We start from the raw sequence: 13,325 nt of genomic DNA, 5'->3' as shown, positions 1-13,325 counted from the left end.
TAAATTGCTTTCGGAGTAGGCAACAGCCAAATTTGTTTTCTTCTTACTAATACCTTTAAGAAAAACTAACTCCCATAATTGTATCACAAAAATTGACCAAAAACCACTTGCCCCCCAGCGCAGTTATAACTGCCCCCCTGAACCATTTTCAGAGTTGGCAACATCCAAATTCGCTTTCCTCTTGCCAATACCTTTCAGAAAAACTAATTCCCATAATTCTATCACAAAAGTTGAACGGAAAACCACTTGTACCCCAACGTAGTTATAACCACCCCCTTTGCCCCCCTGAACCATTTTCGGGGTTGGCAACATCCAAACTCGCTTTCCTCGTACCAATACCGTTCAGAAAAACTAACTCCCATAATCGTATCATAAAAATTGAATGGAAAACCACTTGCCCCCAGTGCAGTTATAGCCACCCCCCCACCCCCTTGCACCATTTTCGAGACTGGCAACATCGAAATTCATTTTCCTCGTTCCAATACCTTTCAGAAAAAGTAACCCCCATAATTGGGGGTTAAAAAAATCACATGGGGCTAAAATTTGATTGTTTGCTCCTCCACCTATAGGGGAGAATCAGAAGAAAATGGGACAACGCTGTATTCATGCAGCATATCATTCTGCACTGTTACCTTCTGCTTGCAAGAAACTAACAACACTTTGCAATTCACACTTAAAATCAATAGTGACTGCCATGCTTACATGACTGCAGCTCAACAGGAAATGGAGTGTGTGACTCACCAATGACTAGTGATTGTAATATCAATATAACTAATACCCATATTTTGAGCTATTGTGAAATTCCATAATACCGGTTTAACTGAGGTAAAATACAGGAATTTTTGGTATTAGTTGAAAATAATAAATAGTTTTTAATCCACGAGTTTTCTGTTTATTTATTAGATATCATCTACTCTTGATTTAGATGTGCATTTCTTATTTGACTAAAATCAATCAGTACCAAACTCAATCTATTGATGTAAAAATTACGCTTCAAAAGCACGAATTCATCAACTATCTGTATACAAAAGTAGAGGAAAGAGTACAAAATGATATATTTTCATCAATAGATGGTGTGGGGAATCGCATTTTTGTGCACCAAATTTTTGTTTTTACCACCTACTCGATCATTCACTTGCCCTTTATCCAAAAGTTAATTTCAAGTATAATTACAAATGTATTTGTGCTGTGAATAATTTATTTGAATTGATAAAAAATAGTAGCAATACTTTATGATATATTTTTTTTAATATAAGGATTGCCCAAATGAAAAGTGGACACGTGAAGTAAAAGACGTGCCTTTTTGACCAATCAAGGAACCCTGTAAAATTTGAATGGCCCCCGACTGTTGATCCTTTTATTCTGCTTTTTAATTTATGATTTGTCTTTTGTCTGTACCGATTATAAAACTATTTCAATTGTGTAGTTATTCAGTAGTACTTAAAAAAATTCTAACCTAATGGGCTTATATTTTGTTCTTTTTAGTTTTTTGGTTTTTAAGTAGACGGGATTTTTGTTTTTATTTAATAATTATTTTTATTTTACTTTTTAGTTAATTTTTATTGACTTAGTTATGATTATAAGACGATAAATTTCACAATCTTGTCATTTCATTGAGAAACTTTATATCGTGAGGATTATTAAGTAACTTGCGGTGGTCTAAACTACTGATCATTAGTCCCTCTAGGGACCTAACTCAACTTCAAGCTACATATGCTTGGCCTTTAGCAAAAATGTGTGAACTTAAGACAACCACAGCACAGCTAAAAAAACAGTCTATGTAACTCATGATGATGCGCACTCGGAAACGTCCCCCCCCCCCCCCATAGTCAAATCTTTCTCCAAAAACTAAAAAAGCCTGTCAAGAAAGTACACCTCGCGAAACTCAACCCTTGAATCAGGACAAAAACAAATGCAACATATTAGGGATGAAAATCAAATTAGTAGACATTGTACACAAAGAATACAGTCAGCGAAAACGCAACCTGTATTTGTCGCATTCTGTGTAGCACGCATGTACTGTGCAACATGATCCCGAATTGACAATATGGCAACTGGTTGTTGATACAGTAGAAGACCATTATAATGCACACCTTGGGACCAGAGCTTTTGCGTTATACAGGGTTTTGAGTTATACAGATATCATTTAACAAATTTTAAAACTAATATTCAGAATATATCTATAAAATAGCACTTTAGAGTGAGTTTTATCTGCAATGAGTATTAAAGCACTAACATTACAATTAGTCAGCCAAAAATAAATGTTTCACAATTAAAAGAAAGTGAAATATCCTGCACTTCTGCTAGCTTTATGGTTTACATAACACCTGCATCTTCAAGAGCCATCTGGTATTTTCTGCTTACTATGAATGCTAATTTTCATTTAAAAGCTTTAAATTAAGATGGAAAGATGAAAAACTTCCTAAATTTAATTTGCCTAACAATTTTTATGTTTTCAAAGCAAAACAGAGGGATTTTTTAAACTTCAAAACCTATTGTTAACTTCTGAAAAGTTGTGCGGGTTATAGAGAATTGCGTTATATAGGTCGGCATTATAAAGGTATTCTACTGTATGGTGAATTTTGATTACTGTCATATGTTTAGTGACACTCCCAAGGTTAAGACAAATTGATTGAGTTAAGAATCATCAAAATTGGCCAAGGCGTTTAGCCTCTACAACACCACACAGGAACAAACATACATACAAAGACTCAGAAACACACTACCCTCCTTTGCGTCACGCATGCGCAGTCGGGTAAAAAGCATGTATCCAAAAACAACGAGCAAGAGATCAAATTTTTTGCAAACAAAGGACTTTGAGGAAATTAGAGGAGTTGTATCACACATTATTAACAGTACCACCAACAGGCTTGAATTCAGGAAAAGTTTTTCAACGGCAGAAAATTTGTACACAAAATGAGTTTCAGGCTTAGTGACAATTCAAAAAGAGGCATTGTTCCTTACTAACATTGAATTTTCATTATAATAGTTGTTCCTGCATTTTATAATTATTTATCCACAATAAATATTCTTATTGCACTTTTTGCTCAACATTATGAAAAGTAGCAATGAAACAATATGTTTTGATCCTTTTGAGAATAATAATAATACCAGTATTCTGGTATCACATCTTAGAAGTACCAAATACAAGTATTTCATTTTTGGTAGAGAATTGCATTCCCTACCAGTGACAGATTGTGTGGTGAGGGAGATGAGCAGTTGCCTATCATGCACACCAGCATGGCCTTCAGAGGTGTGCACACGGGAATTACCAGGGGTACTGCGGTACCCCCATAAGCTCAAAAAAAAGACTATTAGAAGTTCGGAGCGCCATGATGTTTTCCTGTAATTTGCAGGTGGCTTAAGTGAGAATGAGGTGGCTGTGGCTGACAGGCAAGGCAGCACCAGCTTTAGCTTCCACATCATACACTCAGCTTTCATCATTTCTTCTTCTGATATTTGTTCAGGGGTTATATGTAGGGGAACACATTGGAGATAGTGACCACAACAGTATTAGGTTTGGGATTAAATTTGATATGCACAAAGTAGAGAATTTTAGGTTTGTGCCCAATTTCAGAAATACTGACTTTGTGGCACTTCGGCAGAGTTTGAAAGCAGTTTTTTTCTTTTGGATTGGACAATAGCGATGTGAATCTTCAATGGGCAGAGTTTAAGGAAAATCTAGCGAATACGGTTAGGGATCATGTTCCTTTTAGGAGAAAGGGTGTCAACACTAAAATTTGGACAAAGTGGTTCTCCAGGGAAACTAAAGACGCTCTAAATTACAAGCAAGCTGCTTTTCATAGGTTTAGAGAAACAGGTCACAGTGCAGATAGGCTCCAATATTGTAAGGCAAGGCGTAAATTTAAGTATTTGGTACGGATTCAGAAAAGAGAGTTGGAGCAAAGACTGGCAGATAACATAAACAGGAATCCCAAGAGGTTTTTCGCATACACTAATTCGGGGAAAGTTCGAAATAGTCATATTGGGCCACTGGTTGATGAGCACGGAATTTTAATTCAGGACGATAGTGATATTGCTAATGTTCTTAATAACTTTTTTCGAGTGTTTTTAACGATAACTGTATCTCAACAGTTGAGACCAACAAGACACAAGCTATAGTACAGCTTGAGGACTTTGTATTTTCCAGGGATGACATTTTATTTCATTTGAAAAAATATTAAAGAGACTAAGACTCCGGGGCCAGATAATATTTATCCGAAAATTTTAGTTGAATGTGCAGAGAAATTAGCAGATGTAATCACAAACATTTTCAATGCTTCTTATAATTCGGGGACAGTGCCAGAGGACTGGAAGCTGGCTTACACCACTCTTCAAGAAAGGGTCTAAAGGGAGTGCGGGAAATTATAGACCTGTGAGTCTAACTTCGGTGGTTTGCAAAATTTTTGAAACATTGATGAAAATTAAGATAGTAAATTTTCTAGAGACTAATAATCTATTGACTAGTTTTCAGTACGGTTTCAGGAAAGGTAAATCTTGTGCAACTAATTTATTACATTTCTATGACAAAGTTACCATGGCTTTGGACAATAAGAAGCCTGTGGATGTTGTTTACATTGATTTTCAAAAAACTTTCGATAAGGTACCGCATGTTGCTCTACTTAGCAAATTAGCTGATATAGGAATAGGAGGGAAAACTTTCATTTGGGTAAAAAACTGGCTGACCGGAAGGAAACAAAGAGTAGTTGTAAGGGGAAATTATTCTAATTGGAGTGTGGTCTTAAGCGGGGTTCCTCAAGGATCAGTGTTAGGGCCTGTTTTGTTCATTGTCTTTATGAACGATATTCACAAAAATATTTCTGGGAACATGAATTGTTTTGCTGACGATGTCAAAGTTATGGGGACTGTAGAAAATGATGAACAAGCAAATCAGCTGCAAGAGGATCTAGATCATATTACGGAGTGGGCTGATAAATGGGGTATGGCTGTTAATGTTGGGAAATGTCAAGTGCTACATTTAGGGCATGGAAACAAGTGTACAAGTTATTATTTGCAAGGTTCAGTCATTAGTCAGGCAGACAAAGTTACTGATCTGGGGGGTCTTAATAAGTCAGGATTTAAAGTTTAGCCTACAGTGCAGCATTGCTAGCAACAAAGCCAATAAGATGCTTGGGTTTATCAATAGATCTATTTCAAATAAATCTAAAGAAGTTCTTCTGCCCTTATATAGAAGTTTGGTAAGATCCCATTTGGAGTATGCTGTTCAGTTTTGGTCTCCTTATTTTAAGAAAGACATTAATGTATTGGAAAGGGTTCAAAGGCGGGCTACAAGTCTAATAAGTGGACTTTCCCACTTAGATTTTGATTCCAGGCTTAGAAGACTAAAAATGTACAGTCTTGAGCAAAGAAGAGACCGAGGGGACATGATTCAGCTGTTTAAATTTATTAAAACGAAAGATGTTACGGGGCTAAAGTTTAGCACTGAACACAGGACAAGGGGTCATTGTTTTAAGCTATTTAAATCTCAGGCTAACATGGATATTAGGAAAAATTATTATTTTAGCAGTGTAGTGGAACCTTGGAACAGCTTACCGGAAGAGGTGGTAATGAGCAAAGGAGTAGACAGTTTTAAGAGGGCCATTGATCTTCACTGGGGATTGTAAATTGACTAGGACCAGTTTTGCTGGGCCCAGAGCCTGTTGCTGGTCGTCACTTTTGTATTTGTATTTGTATTTGAAACTTTTCGATGTTTACAAAAGTGTTCCGCGTGATAAAAAGTTCCGTTTCGATTGAGAATTCGTACTGAGAGTGTATTAGCTCTGTTTATTGCGAGGCATTTCGCTGTGTTGTTTTCGTATTTGGAAGCAAATATGTGTGTAACCGTTGAGTTTACGGTGTTGAGTGATATTTGCTTAATTGCTGATGATTAATTTAGCAGTTGTTAACGATTCCTTCTGTACATAGTGTAAATAAAGCTCCTGTGTTTTTATCAAGAACTGTGTCGTCCTTTCAAGAAAGTTGGAAGTCTCGCCGGATCCGTTACAATATATTTTTTATTTCATATATGAGCCATAAAGCAGATTTCAGTCAACTTCAATCATTATGCTTAATTTGCATGATTAGTTAAGATTTACTAAGGATTGAATCTTTTATTGTAGATGCAATCCATTATATTGCTCACTCCTGTTGCAGGGGTGTGACCTTTTTACCCATTTATTTGCACTTTCCTGGAATTTTAACTTTGACTTGTAAGGTAATCAACAGTCTAACTTAATTGTTTGCACCTAAAAATTAAGATTTGTTCTGCAGGTGAACACAAATAATATTTTTTGAATCAAATTTTTAAAAAGAGTTTATACTTCATATTATGATACATAATAGTTCCTTATATTATAATGTAGGAAGATTAAAAGACAAATTTTTAAATTCCCAGAACAAAATGCAAATGTATGTGTAAAAATAGATTGAGAAATATATAAATCTTCACATATAAACTACACTCTCCATTGGTGTTTTTTTTTTTTGGATTCTGTGTGCCCAAAAGATTTTGATTGGCTATACACCTATACTGCTTTGTGACTATTGGGTGCAGATAAATCTTAGTTTTTCCCCCCTTTTGTTCATTGGAATTGGAATTTTGGTATTTGCTTTGCCTTAGCTAACCTGTGCAGTTTACAAAAGTTACTTACTCATATTTTTTTAAAAATAATGTCTAATTCTGGTAGAAAAAAAGACCTAATCTGGCTTTCATTTGATGAAATCAAAAATGAAGCCAGTATTTCGTATCATAAAGGGTCTATATATACATGCATACTAATATGTTAATCAAGTCAAACATTTCAATCAATATTTCCCTGCAAAAAGCTATTTTAATTATTTAATTTAGTTACAAGATTTTGTTCTAATCTCTTTAATTAATCAAGAAATTAGATATAATGTGACTATTGAATAACTGTTAATTACATGGAACCTCAATTACCTTCCGAAAATTAATTGTTTTTCTCGCAAATAGTATTTAAACGAAAAAAAAACCCGGTTTAAACAAAAAAAACCTGGTTTAAACCAAAAAAACCGTTTTTTTGGGGGGGGGTTGAAAAAAACCGGTTTTTTTTACCAACCCTGGATTCAAGGCCCTCTCTGGAAACTTTTCGAAATTGAAGTGCCAAAAAAGTTTTTTTAGCCTTTAATATAGCTTCTGTAATGTTGGATGAGGAGTTTTCGAGGACTCTCACTCGGAACATTTATGAAATTGAAGCTAAAATTTAATACTATCTTGAATGTTTTTGGTGAGAGAAGGGGAGACAATCCCCAGGAATATTTTTGAAGTTGTTGCTTTAAAAACGCAGGTTAAGTGAATCTTTTGTAATATTTCTGGGAAGAGTTTTCTTCTCTTTCAATTTGTAATACATATTGTATCTTATTTGAGTAATATTTCAAAATATTTCTTTTCCCAATCTGAGTTAAAAAAACGCCCCCTTTTCGAAAAAGAGGAATTAGCCGTCCCTCACTCCTCCCAGATATGCCACTGCAGTGTAGAAGTATGAAGAAAACCCAGGAAATGAGTCATGCATGCAAAATTTTCCTTTTTTGAGGGGGGGGGGAGCATTAGGGATTGCCTCTTTTATCCTTCTAGCTTTATTTTAACTAATTTTCTTTGAAAAAATAATTAAAGTAATTAACTTTAAACTCATATTTTTTCGAAACAATCTTGACAAATTACGGCCCTTCTTCTTGTTGCATCCTTGGCAAGAGTCACTAAAAGGTACCACATTAGTCAAAAATGTTAAAAGTATTTTTACTGAGACCACAAACGCTCGTATTTCAAACAAATAAAAATATCAGGTTGCAAATAGAAAATTTCATTATTTAAAACAAATGAAGCTGCCTTGGCAGTCAGCCGCAGCCATGTCGATCTCATTTCAGCCATCTGCGCATTACAGCAAAATATTACCATACTCCGAACTTTTAATCTCATTGGGTTCTTTTTGAAAGCTAATCAGATACCGCTATAACCCCTGAGCAAATGATCTCCCCTTTCCACTTTTTTTGGATAGATCTGTATCATAGATCTTAAAAAGGGATCGATAGGCCTTTCTCCTACAGCGCAGCGTATTTTGCCCGGAGAAAGTGGGGGTCATCATGATTCCTCCGAGAATCACGTGATCAAGGGACAATGTGTCTCCCTCTTCTCGGGCAGTAGTGATCTAACAATGCGAAGCGTCATTAAAAGTCTAGGATTGTCTGAAGATTTTCATTATACTTATGTGAAAAATCTCTATATGTGTGAATCTGAGATTTTCTAGTGAAAGAGGGTTTGATGAATGCAATGGTAGTGCCAATTTTATTAAAAAATAAAGACATAGTGAGCAGCAGAAATCTTTCTTTCTGCTAAAAGCAAAAAAAGTCCCCATGCAGAATCGAAATTAAAAATATTTTAAACAATTTACTATAGATGCCGAGCATTATGTTAAATCACTAAAAACTAGCGATGGAAAATTAGTTATAGTATGTCCGCGAAAAACTGAATTTTTAGGTTCCCTAATTTCTATGAAAAGTGTGCTGGGAGCATATGATAAAGTATGTAGGTTTTCGAATTCCAGTTCTAAACTGCCTAATGACTTATAAGTTTACTCAGGATCACCTTGAAACTTTTTTCAGTGCGATCAGGTTGTGATGGGGGATTCAACAATAACCATCGGACAATTTCGAAGTGCGAAAAAAAAATTATTCATTCATACGGAAATTAAAGAGTCGCTTTTGATCATAAATATGCTCTGGAGCAATGGCGGATACAAAGGGGGGGGGGGGGTCGATGACCATAGATCTTAAAAAGGGATAGATAGGCCTTGATCGATCCCAGTCGAAGCCTTGATCGATTCCAGTTCTTCAAATTGCGCTGATTTTGACAACCTTCAAATGCTAAGATTAAATTTGAAGCGTAACAAAAAATGCTTTGAAAGAAAGCCTTTTCTTCCGATTCCTTTGACGACGATTTGGAAAATTCAGATATCATCTCAATTAACATGACACAGTATATTAATGATGTTTCTGACTACGCTGGATTTTTTTTGTCCGGCAAGTAAACTCAGTTGTGATCTGCGACGACTGCAATGCAGTCTCAACTACAACAAACCAAAAAATAGGCCTAATAAAATTGAAGAATTTTGGGACACATTCAAGTATGATAACTTATTGCAAGATTGCAGCCATTGAAATATGTACATTCGTGAAGAACAACTGTGAGAGAATGTGAAAAAATTTTGGGAGTAAAACACAAAAATATAATGTTACTCATGAGACCACAAGAGTTATGAGAAAAATTTCGAATTCCGTTTTTCTAAGTTTAAATAAGCATATGTTGGAAACAGAAGCAGCAGATTTTCTCGTTAACAAGTTTATAAAATCTATCGTTACTACATATTTAAGCGTTAGAATGTATCGAGCAGTCAATTCAAACAATGAAAATAATTCACAAAGACCAATTAGTATAGGAAAGTAACAATATTAATATTGTTAAGGGACAATAATCACTAGTTTTTTTCACCTTCGAGTTTAAATTGTCAAAATTATCATATTCTATGGAACGAAAAAAAAAAAGAAAAGAAAAATTGGGGAGGGGGCGGAAGTCAAATGACCAGTTATGTAGTTTATAATTGCAAATGAATTTATTTTCTGAGTACTTAAAAAAAAAAAAAACACTGAAGTTGCTTAAAAATTAGGAACAAACCAAAGTTATTTGTTTGGCTAATGTAGTGTTGGTGCGAAATGCATGCGAATATTAGAATATTATTTAATTATTTAACTATTTACATTTGTATTTCTAATTGTGGTTTATGGTTTTAGATAGGGTTTTTATGTTAAATTGTTGCACTGGTTTCAAAAATTGTGGGGGAAAAGCACGCTTTGAGACTATTTATCTGTATTTGAAAAATTTGATTGAAATAAAAGAAAATTTATAAGGTCAATTTTTGTTTAAGTTTTTGAAGACGTCTATTTCTACTCAGTATTTAAAGCACTTGAAAAAAAGTTTAAATAGCTTGTGCGCCTGCTTCAAAAGTTATGATGGGAAAATATCTAATGGACTATTCCATGAAAAAGCTGTCATTTTGTCCCGCATTTCATTAAAAAGTAATAACTTAAAAAGGTAACAAAGAACATTTTTTTTCAAAAGTACAACAAATACATTTGCGATTTCTTAATGAAAAAAAAAATGTTACCTTTTTTAATTATTACTTTTAGTAAAAAATATGAGGGTGTTACGTGAGGAACAGAGTGCTCCCTTTTTCTTTAATAATGGGTTAAATGCTTTAATTTAACCCATGCTTAAAGGGGGGTTTAACCCATGCTTTAAACATTTAACCCATGGGTTAATTTCCCTTAATTGTGCAACTGATCGCAGCGCAAAGTGAGTCTCTTCGATAAGGGAAAGTTTCTTGTACAGGGTGTCCCTTGATCATGTGATGTTCTAACGGAGGATGTTGGCGCGAGCTCTGAGGAGAAAAGTGGGGAGAAAGCACATCTATTCTATTTTAAGATCTATGATCTGTATCCATTCAGCGGCTTGGGGGGTGGTAAATTATGCAGGCCATGAGTACCACCGAACCAGGTCTTATACCTGAATCCAATCCATGTCGTATCAGTATATTATCGTATCTGTCGTATCAGTTAAGTGGTAAATTATTCTTTTGGAACAAGAGGTGTTCAAGCTCCCCTATCATAGGAAGAAATTAGTGACACCCTCAATAGTATAAGACATTGTATTTGCTTCATAGAGTACTTCCTCCTTCTACGAAACTGGCTAGTCCAACTAGCTGTCCACACCCTCTCTAACTGTGAAGTGAAGAAAAGTATTCAATTCATTAGCACGATATCAAAAAATTCCATCCATATTTATTGCAGCTGGATTTTCGCAACATAAAATCAGACAAAAACGTGCGAATTATACACGAGTGATAAACTACAGCACCAATAGATTACATTGGTTTTAAAAGAAATATTTCTCATAACATTCAACGTTTCAAAATATTCTCTACATTTGGGTCGATTTTAAAAAAAAAGCTCAATAATGACGAAAATTACTCTTGTTTCTCAACGCAGGCGGTTCATTCGTCCTTCCAATGTAACCATAAATTATCAGATTACGTGAGTACATAATCCATACCAAACGTCCCGATTGCATTTCATAGACTCAAAATTGTTCCCATGAAAATCGATAATCATAGATTTTTGTTTTTTATGTAAGAAAAAAATACTAATACTATGAAAAATGTTTAACGAAATTTCCTTACGTAATGATTTAAAAGCAACAGCAGAAGTTCGCGAGGCCATACTCATGGTCGGTAGTCACGTTTTACTTGTTGACAAAAGACAATTTATTCAGTGGCTATTGAGCCGACCTACTGGTTTAACATTCACGGAGCTATTCGCCCTTTCTACCCTCGCTAGCGTTATCTAACTAGATGGCTAAGACATTCGCGCTCAGACTATTGAACCGACAAAAAAGTTCCTCTCAATATATTCCGAGAAAAATTATATGAAATCTAATTTTTCACATTAACAGGAATTCAGGCTACTTACGTGTGAAAGAAAAGTTTTTGTTTGCTCACTTCTTTTGCTGAAGTGCTGTGTGCACCTTTTATACTATTCGGCTGGAATTACCAATAAGCTAAAGAAGCTATAGCTTAGGATCTGCGCTTTGTTGTCCTCCTATCAGGGACGGACTGGTACCCCTAAAGGGCGGTGGACAAGAAAAAAAAAAGGTTTATATATATTTTTTAAAAAATAAAGCTTTATTATTATTATTTTCTTTAATTTTTTTTAGTATGCATATTTGGGTTGTTTTCCGCCTGGAGCATAAGGTGCTAATGCCCCAAATGGAGAACTCTACTGAGGCCTCTATCTGCAGCAGAGGAACAACAAGCACCGTAACTTGGCGGTCTAGGAAGATTGGGCGCCGGGAACTTTGGACGCCGAGCACTTTGGGCGCCGGGAACTTCGGGCGCCGAGCATTTTGAACACCGGGAACTTTTGCCGCCGAGCACATTATGCCCAATGTTCTGGGCAGGGCCGGATTAGCCATAGAGCAGAAGTAGCAAATGCTACGGGCCCCATTCTTCTCGGGGCCCCGCGCCTTGAGAAAAAAATCCAGAAAAAAAAACTACTTTCCGCACTTTAATCCGTTTAAATTTCTCTCTATCTTTCTTTTTTTATTTAGATCTAGCTTTTCTAAATACTCAGGTAATTTAAAAATCTTATTTTTTTCGTTTTCCCAGTAAGCAAAATATCTTGCCTCAGTATTGCATAAAGGTTGACATGCAAGAAAATCATCTTGCATTAATGCTGCCTCAATGTTGTTATGTTACTCCATTTATGCTGTCAGCAGGCTGCCACAATATTGACTGACAAGGTGTATGCAGCATAATATCAGGAAAATATCAAGGTAGGCTGCTTTTGTAATATTGCATACGTATTGATATGACAGGATAATATCAAGATGTTGTCATGACAGCATGAAATCAAGGTCTAGGCAAGATGATCTTGCTTTTGTAATATTGCATACGTATTGATATGACAGGAAAATGTCAGGATACTTTGACATGACAGTATGAAATCAGCACGTTTGCAAGGTGTTTTATCTATTTATTTCTTTGTATTATTTTCACTTTAAACTCGAGAATTAAATTTCATTCTTTAATTATTTCTGTTATTCTTCAAGATAGTTTTTTAGCCTAACAATATTTTCTTAAAGCTGACATCTGATCGGAAATTCATATAAAGGTATTAATAGTAATCGCAATTCAATTTAAAAAATGAAAGTTTCTTCGTTTTGCGTAACACTTGACTTCTTTTTTAAATTCATGCTTCTAATTGTATTATAAAGACATAAAATGCCTAGTTAGGAATAATAGCGGAAGTTTTTATAACACATTTAGGAGTAAAGAAAGAAAAATAATAAATAAGTAAATAAATACAATAAAGTACATTTCCAAATGGATGTCAGCATTGAAAATATCCCATTGACAAAACACATAAATTTATCTTAAAGAATAACATAAATAACCATTGAATAAAATTAATCTTACTCATGAGATTGAAGTGATAATACGAAATTCTGGGCTTCATGTCCTTTGTTTCTAAGTCTAGGGACGAAAAACGTTATTTTCGGCCATTTCTAACATTGATCGCACATCGTCTGCGATATGACTTGTTTAGTACTATATTAATAAACAAATGCAGTTATCAGTCATTCATAAGTTATTCCTAAAACAATACTATTCCACACTAATAACTAAGCAAACAACTTAACGAAGCCTAAAGAACGCAACGCCAACGCCACGTGCAGCTCCTCTAAACCGACTGAATCG

The 13,325-nt window shown here is 35.0% G+C and overlaps 1 protein-coding gene across 2 annotated transcripts in view; it reads right to left on the bottom strand.

Annotated features, from left to right (window-relative positions):
* The window catches only part of LOC129219310 (succinate--CoA ligase [ADP/GDP-forming] subunit alpha, mitochondrial-like), a gene marked incomplete at its 5' end in the record, with an annotated part of 324,980 nt that extends 313,569 nt beyond the window's left edge, over positions 1–11,411 (bottom strand). For both annotated transcript variants that reach the window (XM_054853659.1, XM_054853660.1), the window contains 1 exon segment: positions 11,250–11,411. In XM_054853659.1, the coding sequence (XP_054709634.1) occupies positions 11,250–11,295 (46 nt within the window).
* Between the last annotated feature and the right edge of the window lie 1,914 nt (positions 11,412–13,325).

The sequence above is a fragment of the Uloborus diversus genome, chromosome 3 (genome assembly GCF_026930045.1).
Source record: "Uloborus diversus isolate 005 chromosome 3, Udiv.v.3.1, whole genome shotgun sequence".
In the NCBI taxonomy this organism is placed as follows: Eukaryota; Metazoa; Arthropoda; class Arachnida; order Araneae; family Uloboridae; genus Uloborus; species Uloborus diversus.
Note: the sequence above shows the minus strand (reverse complement) of the source record. Positions and strands in the feature narration are given on the sequence as shown.